The sequence below is a fragment of the Acromyrmex echinatior genome, chromosome 19, assembly GCF_024713525.1.
Source record: "Acromyrmex echinatior isolate Ae372 chromosome 19, ASM2471352v2, whole genome shotgun sequence".
NCBI lineage: Eukaryota > Metazoa > Arthropoda > Insecta > Hymenoptera > Formicidae > Acromyrmex > Acromyrmex echinatior.
The window spans coordinates 6332606-6345877 of NC_141870.1; the positions used below are offsets into that span (position 1 = coordinate 6332606).

The following is a 13272-nucleotide window of genomic DNA, read 5'->3' on the forward strand; positions in this document are numbered from 1 at the left end:
CATACAGAAGAGAAATTTTCATTCATAATTAATCTTGAAAGCATGCCGTTCATAAATTCGGAAACGTTTGCAATTTTCAATATAATTATATATGTATGTATATAATTGAAATTTTCTTTCTTTTATATCTTTTTCATAAGGAAATATCTGGAATTGAAATCCTTGATCCAATTTTCCGTACATAAAAATTCGATTAAGAAGCAGTAATGTTTCTATCTCTTATATATAAAATTTTCTAATTAATTTTCACATTTTAAATTAATATTTAAAAAATATGTTTTACATTAAATTTTTACTATAAATGCGCAATTTTCTTAACTTGGCAGAAACATATAAAAGAATAGATGCGTCCTGTGTTTCACGCATTTATATTCAAATAGGAAGCGTGTATGAGATATCGTTTAATCTGAAAGATCTCTCGTTAATGACCATGATACTTTAAATTAGTTAAATTAGTAGAAGATCTTCGGCGCAACTTGACCCAAAGTCTCGCTTTACGATGGACTCGGTTGAGCGATAAAAATATTGAACATGATAAAAATGTATGTGACAAAAATTATCGTCCAATTCATAAATTCCCAACGTGGACTTTATCACTCATCGGTGGTCGTTGAGGAGATCTGGGGGAGGGGCATTGGTAGTCCTAAGGGTAGTAGTAGAAGGGTGTTGAGGAGCAAGTGAGCAAAAGAACGCGCTAGAGAAATTTAATCTCCTAAATATTTTTTAAACAAACATTTAAACCCTAAACATTCCCAGCATTATGGGTTGTAACAAAAAAATTTTATTGCATTTCCTTTATCCTAATTAATTGGAATGTGGATTTAATGTGGTAATGGGTTTAATTACAAATCTTTTGATGAAAAAGAGGAATTGACTGCAAATAGTTGAGCGCGGAGATTTAAGAATGCTGCTGACAAAAATGGAATCAAATATAGACAGATTACTAGCGTCACATCAAGCTCAAACTTCTCATTAATTGATCATTTTTTAATATTTATAAATTTATATTATGCAATAATTTTTAAATATTTTTTATTTGATTCTGTATAATTTTCATTTTGTTGCTTTATTTAGAGTTCAGAGACAGTTTACCGGTTACTGTCAAGGGGGCGCTGAACAAAAAGCATTTTGAAAAGGGGGTGGTGAGCTAAAAAAGGTTGGGAAACTATAGTCTAATTATTTAAGCCTTTAAGTGATCCATTCACGTAGCTACAAATGAGTGATCAACTGTTCCAAATTAAGAACATGATTATAAATTGTTCTTCTTCTAAATATAAAATAATAAATGTGAAATAATAAGTGAAAATATATAAATAAAAATAATAAGAGTGTGAAATATAATTTTTAACTAATATGTGAAGACTTTTATGATCTTTTATTTAAACATCCCGATATTATTCATAAAATACATTTAGTAAAAAAATGTAATTTTAAACAATAAAATGTGATCCCATAACTTGACGTAATTTTTATTGTGATCTTATGTGACATCATACATTAAATGTTATTTATAAATATAATAATTATTGTTTATGTTATTGTTTATGTGTTTCGTTAACAATTATTTTAAAAATGTTTTTTTAAAAAATCTATTACAATTTAATTACGACATTTAATATTGAACGGTTGACGGTTTATTGAATGTTTAAATGTTCCTTTTTGCTTTCTTAAGAAGTTGGTCATCTTAAACTGCAGAGACCACTGAAATCGTTCGTCTTTGTTTTAGAGCCGATAACCATTATAATTGGAGCGCCGGACCTCTTCGTCAATAAGGGCAGCACCATCAATCTAACGTGCGTCGTAAAATACGCTCCCGAACCACCTCCGACGATGACCTGGAGTCATAACACGGAAGTAAGTGTTATTTATTTGCTTTCACAAATAAATTACTGAAAGATAACAGAGTCTATAGAAGCAAAAAATCCTTAAATTTTATAACAATTTCGAGTTTTGAGTTTGTTTTGAATTTGTAGTAAAATTTTTATAATAAGATTTAATTAAAATTTTAATGTGAAAAATGGGACTCGCAATTTAATTCTAGCTATTATTTTGCTTTACTCATCTTATACAAAACAAATGAATTATAATAAGTTCAATAGAATTTGTTCTGTAATTATGGACTATAGTTTTATAATTTTCGCACAGTGGTTTTGCAAACCGGAATTCCAGACCGTGACTCGATGTGTTCCATCTCCGATTTTCCTGTCCGTAATTTATCTCGCGACGAGTTGCATAACGACGCTCTTTGCCGCGTCGGACAACAACAGACATACATGATTAATATGGTCTGTCGGCGTGTATTTTCTTCGCGATGGGAAAATACATTTTGTGCTTTTAATACCACTTTGTGCAACAAAAGTTATTGTAAACGCGCATTTCACGGGACACAAAGAGCACATTACGCCACGGAACCCATTAATATTGACGAACTCTTTAGAATAATTTTGCGCGACGTAACGTTCGCGGCGTCGCGCGTCATTTTATTCACGATGACGAGATAATTTTAAATTCCCCTCTGCGAGCCGATATTTGTAATTCCACGTTTGGTATCGGCCGAGCCGGAAATTATTCTGCGCGCGTTAATGAGACGCTCGTACGTGTACGCATGGTTTGTAGTAAAAACTAGCAAACGATCGATAAAAAAAAAGGGGGGTAGACAGTAATTTCTCGGCTGATTGCCGATACATCGGTATGCCATCGGTCGCCGGAGATACGCGCTACACTCGCCCAGCTACGTGCTTTTACTAGAATAAAACAGCAGGTAACACAATTTTCGCAAGGTACTATCGCGCACGTTGATCAAAGTGAAACGCGAAATAGAAGACTAGCCGTTCGCATAACCGTACGCGGCAGCCAAGGAAATTATTTTCCGATTAATCCTTCGTGGTTTTCGATTCGCGGATAATCATTTATTCTTTAAAGCGATATATACACACGGCGAAACGATTCTGCCATCGTATGAGATATGGGACGAGTTAACTTTTTTTTGTAGAAAAGAGAAATGAAAAGCACTGAAAGAAAAGCGAAAGAGGAAAGGCGAAGGATAGTTTTCTATTCTATCTACGGGGGCGTGCCGTTACGCGTGTCTATTCTCAAAGAGAATACGAAAGAAACATATACGTATATATACGCGTTTCCTGCTATTCTTTACCTCGTACCTCACGGGGAGGTGCCTTTTATCTTCCGCCAAAGGGGCGTCATTGCGTCGGAAAAAGCGGGGAATGTAAGAAAACAGGCGCGCGCCGGTGTCTTTGAAAGAACGATTGCGGATGAAACGCATACGACATCGCATCTACATGTTCGATATTAAACGATGCGAATCAAAAGAGGAGTTAGTCTTCATTTCCGGTATTATTAGAGTTTCCTGAAGCTATCATCATCTCATGGTGCTCGAAGCTCAGAAATTTTCAATAGTGTAAAGTTCGGATAGATATCGTCTTATTTCCGATATATAATCATGACATAGAGAAAGCTTCACCTATTAATTTAATTTCTTATAAATTAATATGTATCAATAATTTGAAGGGGGCTCTTGTTTTTAAAAAGAGTTTAATTTCAGTAAGAAATAGAGATTAAAAAGAGAGAATAAAATTGTTATTTATTATGCGCTCTGAGAAGACTATGTCTATGGCTGCGTTCCATTTAACGCTCGCACCGCTTGCGAGCATCGTTTGTCCTTGTTTAACATTTGATAAATAACAAGGATGAAATGATTTCACGAGCGTTGTAAGCGTTAAGTGAAATGCTTATGTCTCCTCAAGCGATAAGCGTTAATATATAATAAGCTAATATATAATTAAATTATATCAGTATATGACAAGAACAGAAGTTTTTTAAAGTGAGAAATAAGTAAAAGTAAATAAATTATAAAAAGAAAAATATATGATGTAGTTGTATAGTGTATGTTGCAATTAAATCAGAAATGGTTGGGAAGTAACATGTTACATAACGTCGTTATTTTTTTTTTATAACGATCGTTACTTTTATGAAATAACATTCCTAATCCTCGAAATCTTTATAAGATAAATGTAATGAGAGAGAGGGAGGGAGGGAGGGGGGAGAGAGTGGAAGAGAGAGAGAGAGAGAGAGAGACTAAATGTAAAATACATATCATATGTATAATGTGAATAAAATATTTACGTTTTTTAATTAATTAATTTTTCTTTATTATTATTTTAATCATATAATCATTTTGCATCGAATAATATTGTTATTATTACTGCAAGCGATTATATTACGTATGTAAATTTGATGTCCTTCCATTATTGGCGTTTATACATGTATATATATATATATATATATATATATATATATATATATGTATGTGTGTGTGTGTGTGCGTGTGCGTGTGTGTGTGTGTGTGTGTGTGTATTCTATTTTCAATTAATCGTGCACAATTTCATTGTTTAAGAAAAAATACAAATATATTATAATTATGTTCAGATTATCAATTTCGATTCGCCACGTGGAGGAATCAGTCTTGTTACGGAAAAGGGGCCCGAAACAACGAGTCGTTTAATGATTCAAAAAGCCGTGCCGAGCGACTCCGGGATCTATCGATGCGAGCCGAGCAATGCGAATCCTAGCAGTATAAAAGTGCACGTTGTAAACGGTGAGTTGAAATCTACTCTGTCAATATATATGTTATAAAACAATTTATATTATAAATCACATAAAGTAATTATTTTGATGAAATAATTTTTTTATTTCTATTTTATCACCTATTTCTTTTTCAATTTTTCATGTTCTGCCGCGATGCAAAAATTTTGTTTTAATTTCTGATCAAGATTTCGCGGTTTAGCGGAAAACTGAAAAAAATTCGAACTCCAAGCGGCTTTACCGCAATTACAATGAATCGACAGAAATAGTGCCTGCCGCATCTCGCGACGAGAGAACTCGTAGAGAGCTGCGCAAAAGTAACGTTGATTGACTTTTCTGTAAATATTGCAAACTCCGAATCTATCTGGCAAGTCGCGCGTTAAGCTTGAAATCGATGGTTACGGCCAGTCGATTGCTCGGGCGCGGAACACCGCGGACAGATCTCTCGTACTACATGCAGTTGCAAAATACAGCGGATTTCAAAATCTTGTTTTTTTTCGTTTCTCTTTCTCTCGTCGAACGCAACGCACTCTCGATGCGTCGATTCGCGATGACAAAGCAATGACAAAGCCTGATTTTCACGCAATTTCCGAGTGCGTCCGGTTACGAGCAAAATAAAATCAAACGAAAGCGGATTGTTTCGTCCATTCTGAAAAAAAGAGCTTTTTTTGTAATTCGATATATTTTTGAAGCCGGCAGAATTTACGAATTTTGTCGCCCATACTGAAGCAACCAAGTCATACGAATACGACCTTACGCTTTAAAGCTTATAAGTTGATTGTGCGAATTGTTTCATCGTCTCTATATATTACATTTGTATCCGCAATAGAATTTATTGTTTAAAAAAACGTAAGAGACTTGAAAAAAAATACTTAAAAAAAATTTGTAATGTAGATGTGACTATTTTATAATTTCGCTATATTGATTCATCCGTCCGTATATTTATTTGTTTGCTCGATTATCCATCTGCAAGATTTCTCAGAAACGCCTTAATCTTTTCAAACTGTTTTTTCTGCAATGGATATATACCTAAGAGAAAATCTTAGGCAAAGTATAGATCGATTGACCATAATGGGATCAAAAGTCAAGGTGAATAAAGATTTTCAATAATATAGAACAAATCACTTCTAATTTTTTCAAATTCTGTCATGATTCGATATTTTTAACGAAATTCTTTCAAATTAATTACAGATTTTTTGCTGCATTACTTAATTATGTCAGTTATAAAAATCATTGATTGATTGAATTATAGACGTGAGAAAATATCTTAAAATATGTTTACTAATTATGAAAAGATATCTAATTGTTTCTTTTGACTCATAATATATGAACAGATCAATGCGTAATCAGACAAAACCGATGTATCAAATTACAAATTTGAAGCGTGTTGTCTAGAACAACAGCTGACAGTTTGGTCGAATGAAACAGTTCATCCATGTGCATCGATACCTACACAAAAGGAAGATATGTTATCGTCATCATGTATCGTCATCATTTATCTGCGATATTGCTCTTGCATACGCCACGCACATTGTTTTTTTTAAAAAACAATACAAATTTCAACACAACGCATTTCTATTCAAATATTTTTGTTTGTAACAATATTTAGTTGTTTCTGTGCAAAAAGCAGAACAAACCGATGAACACACGAAGTACATACAATATATATATACAAGGTGTAACTGAAATAACGCCCACTAATCATACAGTGCTATTTTTAATAAAAAACTAAGTCGAAAAGTCCTCTATCATTTTGCAATAGTTAACGAGATATTAATTTCTAAAGATTGCCGAATAAATGGATAAAATCGATGTTTAAGACAATTTTAAGATATCTTTCCGTGTTCTTTGTGAAATATTTTGAAGATTTTTTTAAAAAACTCTTAAAGCTATCTTATACATCGCGATCTTGTTCATTGGGCAACTAAAAAAAATATGGTGAAAACTTCAAAATGGTAGAAGACTTTTCGCCTTAGTTTTTTATTAGGAATAATACTATATATTAGTGGGCGTTATTTTAGTTACACTTGTATAACCAAAGTTAATGTTCATTTGTTACCATCTTGTCTTTTTGCCGCGCCTATGTAATTTTCCAGAAAGCATTTAAACTCGTTTTGTATTGGCAATTTCAATTTAGCTTGTCATCTAACTAATTAAAGTCCGGTGCATTATTAGTTTCAGACTTGCGAGGAATCTGTATCGGTTTTCAATTGAGTTGGTATTTACTAATTTCTGGGACACAGAGAAGGAGGGATAACTACTTAAGTTTTATATAATAACGTTGCAAGATTATAGCAATACGTGTGGAGTTCGCGTTCACAAATCTTTAAGATAATATGCAAATAAAATTAGATAAAGTATAAAATAACAACTTCTATACATATATAGGAGTACAAATTAGTTCGGTCCGTTTTTTTGTCTATATATAATATATATATATGTATATATAAGGTGTATTTCTTTTTATTTCGTATATTTTATGAATACTATTTTATAATTATAATTGTTCTATCTACTTAATTCATCCTAAATTAAAAACTAAATATTAATATAAATAATATAGATTTTACATATTTTTATAGTATATATGATAAAATCACATAAAATCATATATTATCTGTTTATAATCCATTCGTAGATTACCGTGTCGAATCGATGAAAATTTCTGTTGCAGAAGAACATCCAGCCGCGATGCACCACGGGGAAAGCGGAAGCTCCTTGTATAGCAAGACACGGCCGATTTGTTTTATAATTTTAGTAATAGCTAATATAATGTTTATATAAAGCGAGAAGTACGGAAAACACACTTACCCCGACACACGCGATGGAACGAGAAGCGCGATTATTGAGAATCGCGGATTACCTATTTAACGTCGTTAACGTTTCTTGGATAAATATTTGTGCAGGGTAAAACCGAACATTACAGTTTACATTTAAAAGAAAAGACAAAAATCGAACTTCCGTGACCAAAAGAATTTTCAAATATCAGCACGGCACAATAATCGGTAAGAGCGTAGTATTTTGTTAACATATATCATCAAGAACAAATAACTTACGACGTCAAAATTTATTGTATTATTTGTAAATAAATTTATTGTATGTACATATCAATAAAACAATTGTCTTTATCTGGATCGTTTGGTTCTTGCATGAGACTATCGAGTCGTCATAAATTTCTGCCAAAGTGAGGGTGATTTTGAATCAATATGCCAAAGCAAATAATAATGACTTTATGTTAATTTAGACTATCCTATAATAATGTTTAAATTTTTTATTTTTTCATATTATTAGTATATAAATTTGTTTAGTAAGTAGATTTTCCTAGCGTTCTCTTGGAAAGTATAAATGTAAGACCGTCACCAACAAGATTATGTATCGTGGTGCAAATTTTTCGCAAAAGTACTCCGTCAATCACCGCGACTGAGAAAGTTTACTTCGTTATGTTTCGAAGAAGTTTACATCGCTATATCCAATAGTGCAACCATCACATCTCTTCAAACCATGCGCTTTTCTTCAGAGACGTGGAAAGAAGAAATGCCAGCGCACGCGGTCATCGCCTTATTAATGATAACATTAATTACACTGCGCTATCTCACGCTCGTTAATTACGGCGTAGTACTAAATTTATTGTAAAAAAATACGGACGCGTAAATTTCGCGTTCAATCGCGCGATGGTGCCCTCGATTAGAAAACGAAGTCTCCTGCAATTCCGTTCACCACCTTGAACTATCTTTTTTATCAATATCAATACAGTCATTCAAATTTTAACACACTCTAAAAAAATATCAGTGTGAATTTAACACCATGCGATGTTCGTATAATTCTCTTGGTATCGATATTAATTTCAATATCATCATGATATGGATTAAAATCTATGTTATATCTACATCATATTGGTGTTACTATTAACATCAATACGGTGAGAATCAGAGTTGGAAACATTATTTCATAAAAATAACGCGTTATCATTACTGTTATTTTTTATGTAAAAAATAACTTGTTAGACTAAAAAATTTTTTGCTAAAAATGAATGAATCAGAATTTTCTATTAGGTGTTGGAATTAATTCGTAGCGTTTTACAAGTGATGGGAAGTACTTTCATTAATGTATTTTTTAATGCTCATGTGAAATAAATAACATTCTTTCATTAAAAAACGCTACGAATTAATTCCAACACCTAATAATTAAATTGATTAAAATTCTAGTGGAGGTAATCAGAATTCTGGTTGATATATTTCTGGTAAAATCTATTAGAATTCTTATTTTTACCAGAATAATTATTCTAATCAGAATTCTAGTTATTTCAATTGGAATGTTAGTAGATTTAACCAGAAAATTTTAATTCGTCCATTTTTCACCAAAATTACTTTTTTTTTCAGCGTGTACCTTTACTCATTACTAATTTTAAAAAGTAACCCATTATCGTTATTGTTACTTAGAAAATAACAATTTGTTACTTTTTTATCATTACTTTTGTAATGTTAAAGTGAGAGATTAGATTAAAGAATTTCATTATTTAACAATCAATGTTAAATATAACAATCAAAATTAAACTTACTGAAATTAACTTATTGAGCTTAAAGTATTAAAATTAAAAATTGTAAATCAGTCTCTATATAGGCTAGCTTTTCTTTATATTGAACAAGTATCTAGCAAGTCTTCCATAATTCTTTAAATGTTAATATCTTTATATATGCTTATCTTTAAGAATTCAGATTATAATTTACAAACGTAGATTTTATAAAACAATATTGTATTTTTGTTAAACATTGTTTTTAAATATTAATATAGTTATTTAAAGAATATTCCAATAAAATAAAATATGACCTATTGAATAAATACAAAGATAAGGGATTTAAGTAACAATAAAAGTAACGTTGAATTTAGTATCGTTACTGTAAAAGTATAACAACGTTTCTCGTTACTGTTAGAGATAGAAAAAGGTAATGATAATGATAACGATGTTACAAGTAATGCGTCATTTTCCAACTCTGGTGAAAATTATCTCGCATAAAGTAGCCACGGTAGTGTCGTTGCGCGTGGCTTAGCGCCGAGACACTACTAGTGTTTCTCTTGATATAGACACAACATAGTGTTAAATTCATACAGATATTTTTTTAGGATATACATATCTATTGAAGTTGATATATATCCGGGATAAAAAAATTCCGTATTAACTTTTATAACACCATGTCCAATTTGATGCCTCATTCCTACTATCGTGGATTACTAGAACCCGTTCATATTTTCACTTATTTAAAATGATTAAAAAAATCTCTGAAAATTTACAAACATTATATTCAACTTTCTAGAACAAATGTTTAAACTTCATTTTGGAAAATAACAAAATGTAGTATAAGTTATAATTATCAAAATACTCATAAGTTAAGAAAAAATAAGAAATCGCTCGGTTATTAGTGACCCATGATAGGGTAATATATTCTATATTAAATTATAATCTGCTTCTCGATTGAACACGCACCTGTAAATATTGAAGGATCACTTGCCTCACCGATCGTTTTCATGTTTATCTTATGGCATCGACTAAGAGGGTTTCACATCAATTGGCCGCGGTGCACCGAGCGGCTTTCAAATGGTCAATAAGATCTGCCACGTTCTCTCGAGCGTAGAATCATGGGCGGGGCGGTTCTTGCACATTACCTCTTGCTCCAGGGACCGCAAATGTTTGCCCTTCTTTCTTTCTCCGATGTCAGTTCCGGCGGCTGCTCGTGCAGTGTCATCGACTTGCCAGCTACGAAAAGGTAGGGACCGAGGTATGGCTGGAAGTCGGGTATGTCCTGCTTGTAGATCAGACTGAAGCCACCCGTGTCGGCGCAAACGTTCACTGGCACGTCCATTATCACTGTAAGCAAAGCGATCGAAGGATTTTCACCGTGCACCATACTACCGAAAATCGCTTTTACCTAGATTACGGTGATGGAGTTTGCAGAAAACAGATTAGCAGATTAAAAGAAACCGTGCGCTGCCACACACTAGTTTTTTTTATACCCTCTTATGTCACTTGCATTTATCATTGAAAGAATACGCGATGGAGATTCTTATTCACCTATCTTATTAGTATTATTTATATATTATTTTAAATATGTATTACATATTTGTCTTTATATCCTCAATTCTTATTTTAATTATATTTTATAGATAATGAATTATTGTCACATTGTGATAAGTTCTCGGCATTTAAATCTCGGTGTAAGAGCAACAGAATTTTTGATTTATTTCATTATTAAAATTGGTAAATTAACATCCGGTATTTTTAAATGTGGAAAAGTATGTTAACTGTAATATACCTATTTTATTTATCTTTAATTATTAAAAAATTTATTAAAAATTATTAATCATTTATATACGCTATTATTACAAGAATTAATACATTCGTCTATTTATAAACGTTCAATATTTTTGCTCGATATGATTGCGTTCGACAGATTCAGAAAATTAAATATTCAAAAATGAATTCAAAAAAGAGATCACAGCGATTTTATTAATGAATACAAACGACGTACATATATCAGCTCTTTTCTAAAAAAGATAGAATATTGAATTTAATAAAAAGCCATGCATATGGGGGACAAAGAATAGGGAAAATGAAACTTTTTTCAACTTGTTGGAGAATATGAAAGAACTGATTATATAACCAATTCACAAAGCTCCATTGTTTAAATTTATCGGTAGTCATAATAAATGAATTATTATTGCAAATTTAATATTTTTATTTAATATTATCTCTTTTTTGTGTTAATTTAATATCTCTATATTATTAACATCAGATTGCATATTACAAAAATTCTGATACACACGTTTCCAAGATAAATTTGCTTCAATTAATGTTTGCTTTCATTCATGTACAGCATTTTTATAAATCCTTTTTATGTTATAAAATATTTTGATGTAAATAATAATAGAATAAATATCCGTGCATTTCATAAGTTTAAAATTATTGATAAATGATCGATATTTATTAAAAATAAGTTTGAAAACATGATGAAAATTATTTCGATCAATTCAATTATTTTATTTCTTTATCAAAGACAATATGCGAAAGTTGTATTAAAGATATAATTGATGCAATCAGGTGTTTGACCATTTCAGGCTCGATAATTGCGCTCCGGAAATCTCGCTAACGCGGTTAATTCCTCGCGTAAATCCATCACGCAGAGCACGCGGCGCTTATCGGCATTACGTCGCCGCGAATTATGGTCACCGTTATCATTCTAGCAAACCGAGAGAGAGAGAGCCGTCTCGGGTTGATTGTTCGGATGACGCGTAACTCGTCTAATCAGATATATGGTCAGATCAGAAACGATTTCTGAAGTTCGTGCAAAGACAAAGTGTTAATAGCACGCGGATTGTTCAGTTTTACCTTCATCAATCCACATCCGCTTTTCCGTCGCCATCTTGGAAAAATGTTCTTTTGAACACTATGATAACTTTCTCATATCCGTTTTGTTGTTCACTTTTCACCAGGTTCTCCAATATGTTAGAGTAAAGGCGTCTTGTCAATCTGGAGCTTGGCGGATGCATGCGGGGATTGGTATTGATTTCGATCAGCCAGACTGACATGTCTTCAGCCAGCATGAAATCGGCGCTGTAGAATTCGAAACTGCAACGGCGCCTCTCCATATGATTCTGTGCTGCCTCATCAGAACGATGGTCTCCGTTATTTTTTCGGATAAATCAGATCATAATATGTTCATCTTCATGGCCCATGGATCTAGAAAAGCAAACATTTGCCCATTAATTTTATTTCAATTGTAAGTAGTTTTTCTTTAATTTGAAAATAAAATATTCTACATATGAATAAACCTCACGGTTTCTCTACTTACAGCTATAGGTTACTTGATTTAATTTTGAGATGTGTATTCTTTACTTATTTCTACATTTATTAGTTTAATAATAAAAATAATAAAGTAGTATCATATGTTTCGAGATTTTGTGATTGATTTTTCATAAAAAGTGACAACAAAAATATAAATAAATTAAAAATCAATAAAACTATTATAAATTATTAAAACAATAGGATTCACATTACAATATCGGAAATGTTCTGTTTTATTTTTAAAATCAGTCACTCAGTGTCATAATGAAAACGGGTTTAGAACTTACATAACTAAAAACATGAGATACACGTTATACGTAGACAAAAATGATTTAAGCATATTTTTAATTCAGATGGAACAAGTTGAATAAAACATATTTTGTATATATTGGACAGTTTTAGCGGAAAAAAACTTTGTTGCGATAAATTGAAACATTTGTAGTGATGGAGAAGTCCTCTCAGCGTCAATAATCAAAGTGAAAGCTCGTATTTCATTGAAAAGTGCAATTATCGTAAATAAACTATGGCTTCGCAAACAATCATATCTTTTTCCATAGATTCCAAAATAAATAATAAACTAAAAAAATATTGTAAGCTGTTATATTTTATACTGCTGCACAAAAAAATCTTTGCTTATGATGATCTGTATAAAATTGTTTGTAGAGTCAATATTTATTTAAAAAATCATTTTTACCAGAATATTGATAATGCAATGACATAACATTGTTATAAGAAATAAATTAGAAATCTCATAAAATAGGAAAATTCTATATCTCAACAAAGTTGAGATTCTCTTAAATAACAAAGTCAATAAGATTAATAATTATAAACAAATT

General features: G+C 31.6%; 2 protein-coding genes across 2 annotated transcripts in view; one reads left to right on the plus strand and one right to left on the minus strand.

The window, feature by feature from the left end:
* The window catches only part of LOC105144952 (zwei Ig domain protein zig-8), a 37542-nt gene extending 29815 nt beyond the window's left edge, over positions 1 to 7727 (plus strand). Inside the window, exons 4-6 of the mRNA XM_087415893.1 lie at positions 1727 to 1854; positions 4444 to 4612; positions 7274 to 7727. Of these exons, the coding sequence (XP_087272019.1) occupies positions 1727 to 1854; positions 4444 to 4612; positions 7274 to 7383 (407 nt within the window). The 3' untranslated portion in view covers positions 7384 to 7727. The remainder of the gene's footprint in view (positions 1 to 1726; positions 1855 to 4443; positions 4613 to 7273) is intronic.
* A 100-nt stretch (positions 7728 to 7827) lies between these two features.
* LOC105144953 (tubulin glycylase 3A) overlaps positions 7828 to 13272 on the minus strand; it is a 33353-nt gene continuing 27908 nt past the window's right edge. The window contains 6 exon segments of the mRNA XM_087416217.1: positions 7828 to 10217; positions 10219 to 10462; positions 12075 to 12257; positions 12260 to 12284; positions 12287 to 12309; positions 12312 to 12331. Coding sequence (XP_087272343.1) covers positions 10160 to 10217; positions 10219 to 10462; positions 12075 to 12257; positions 12260 to 12284; positions 12287 to 12309; positions 12312 to 12331 — 553 coding nt within the window. The 3' untranslated portion in view covers positions 7828 to 10159.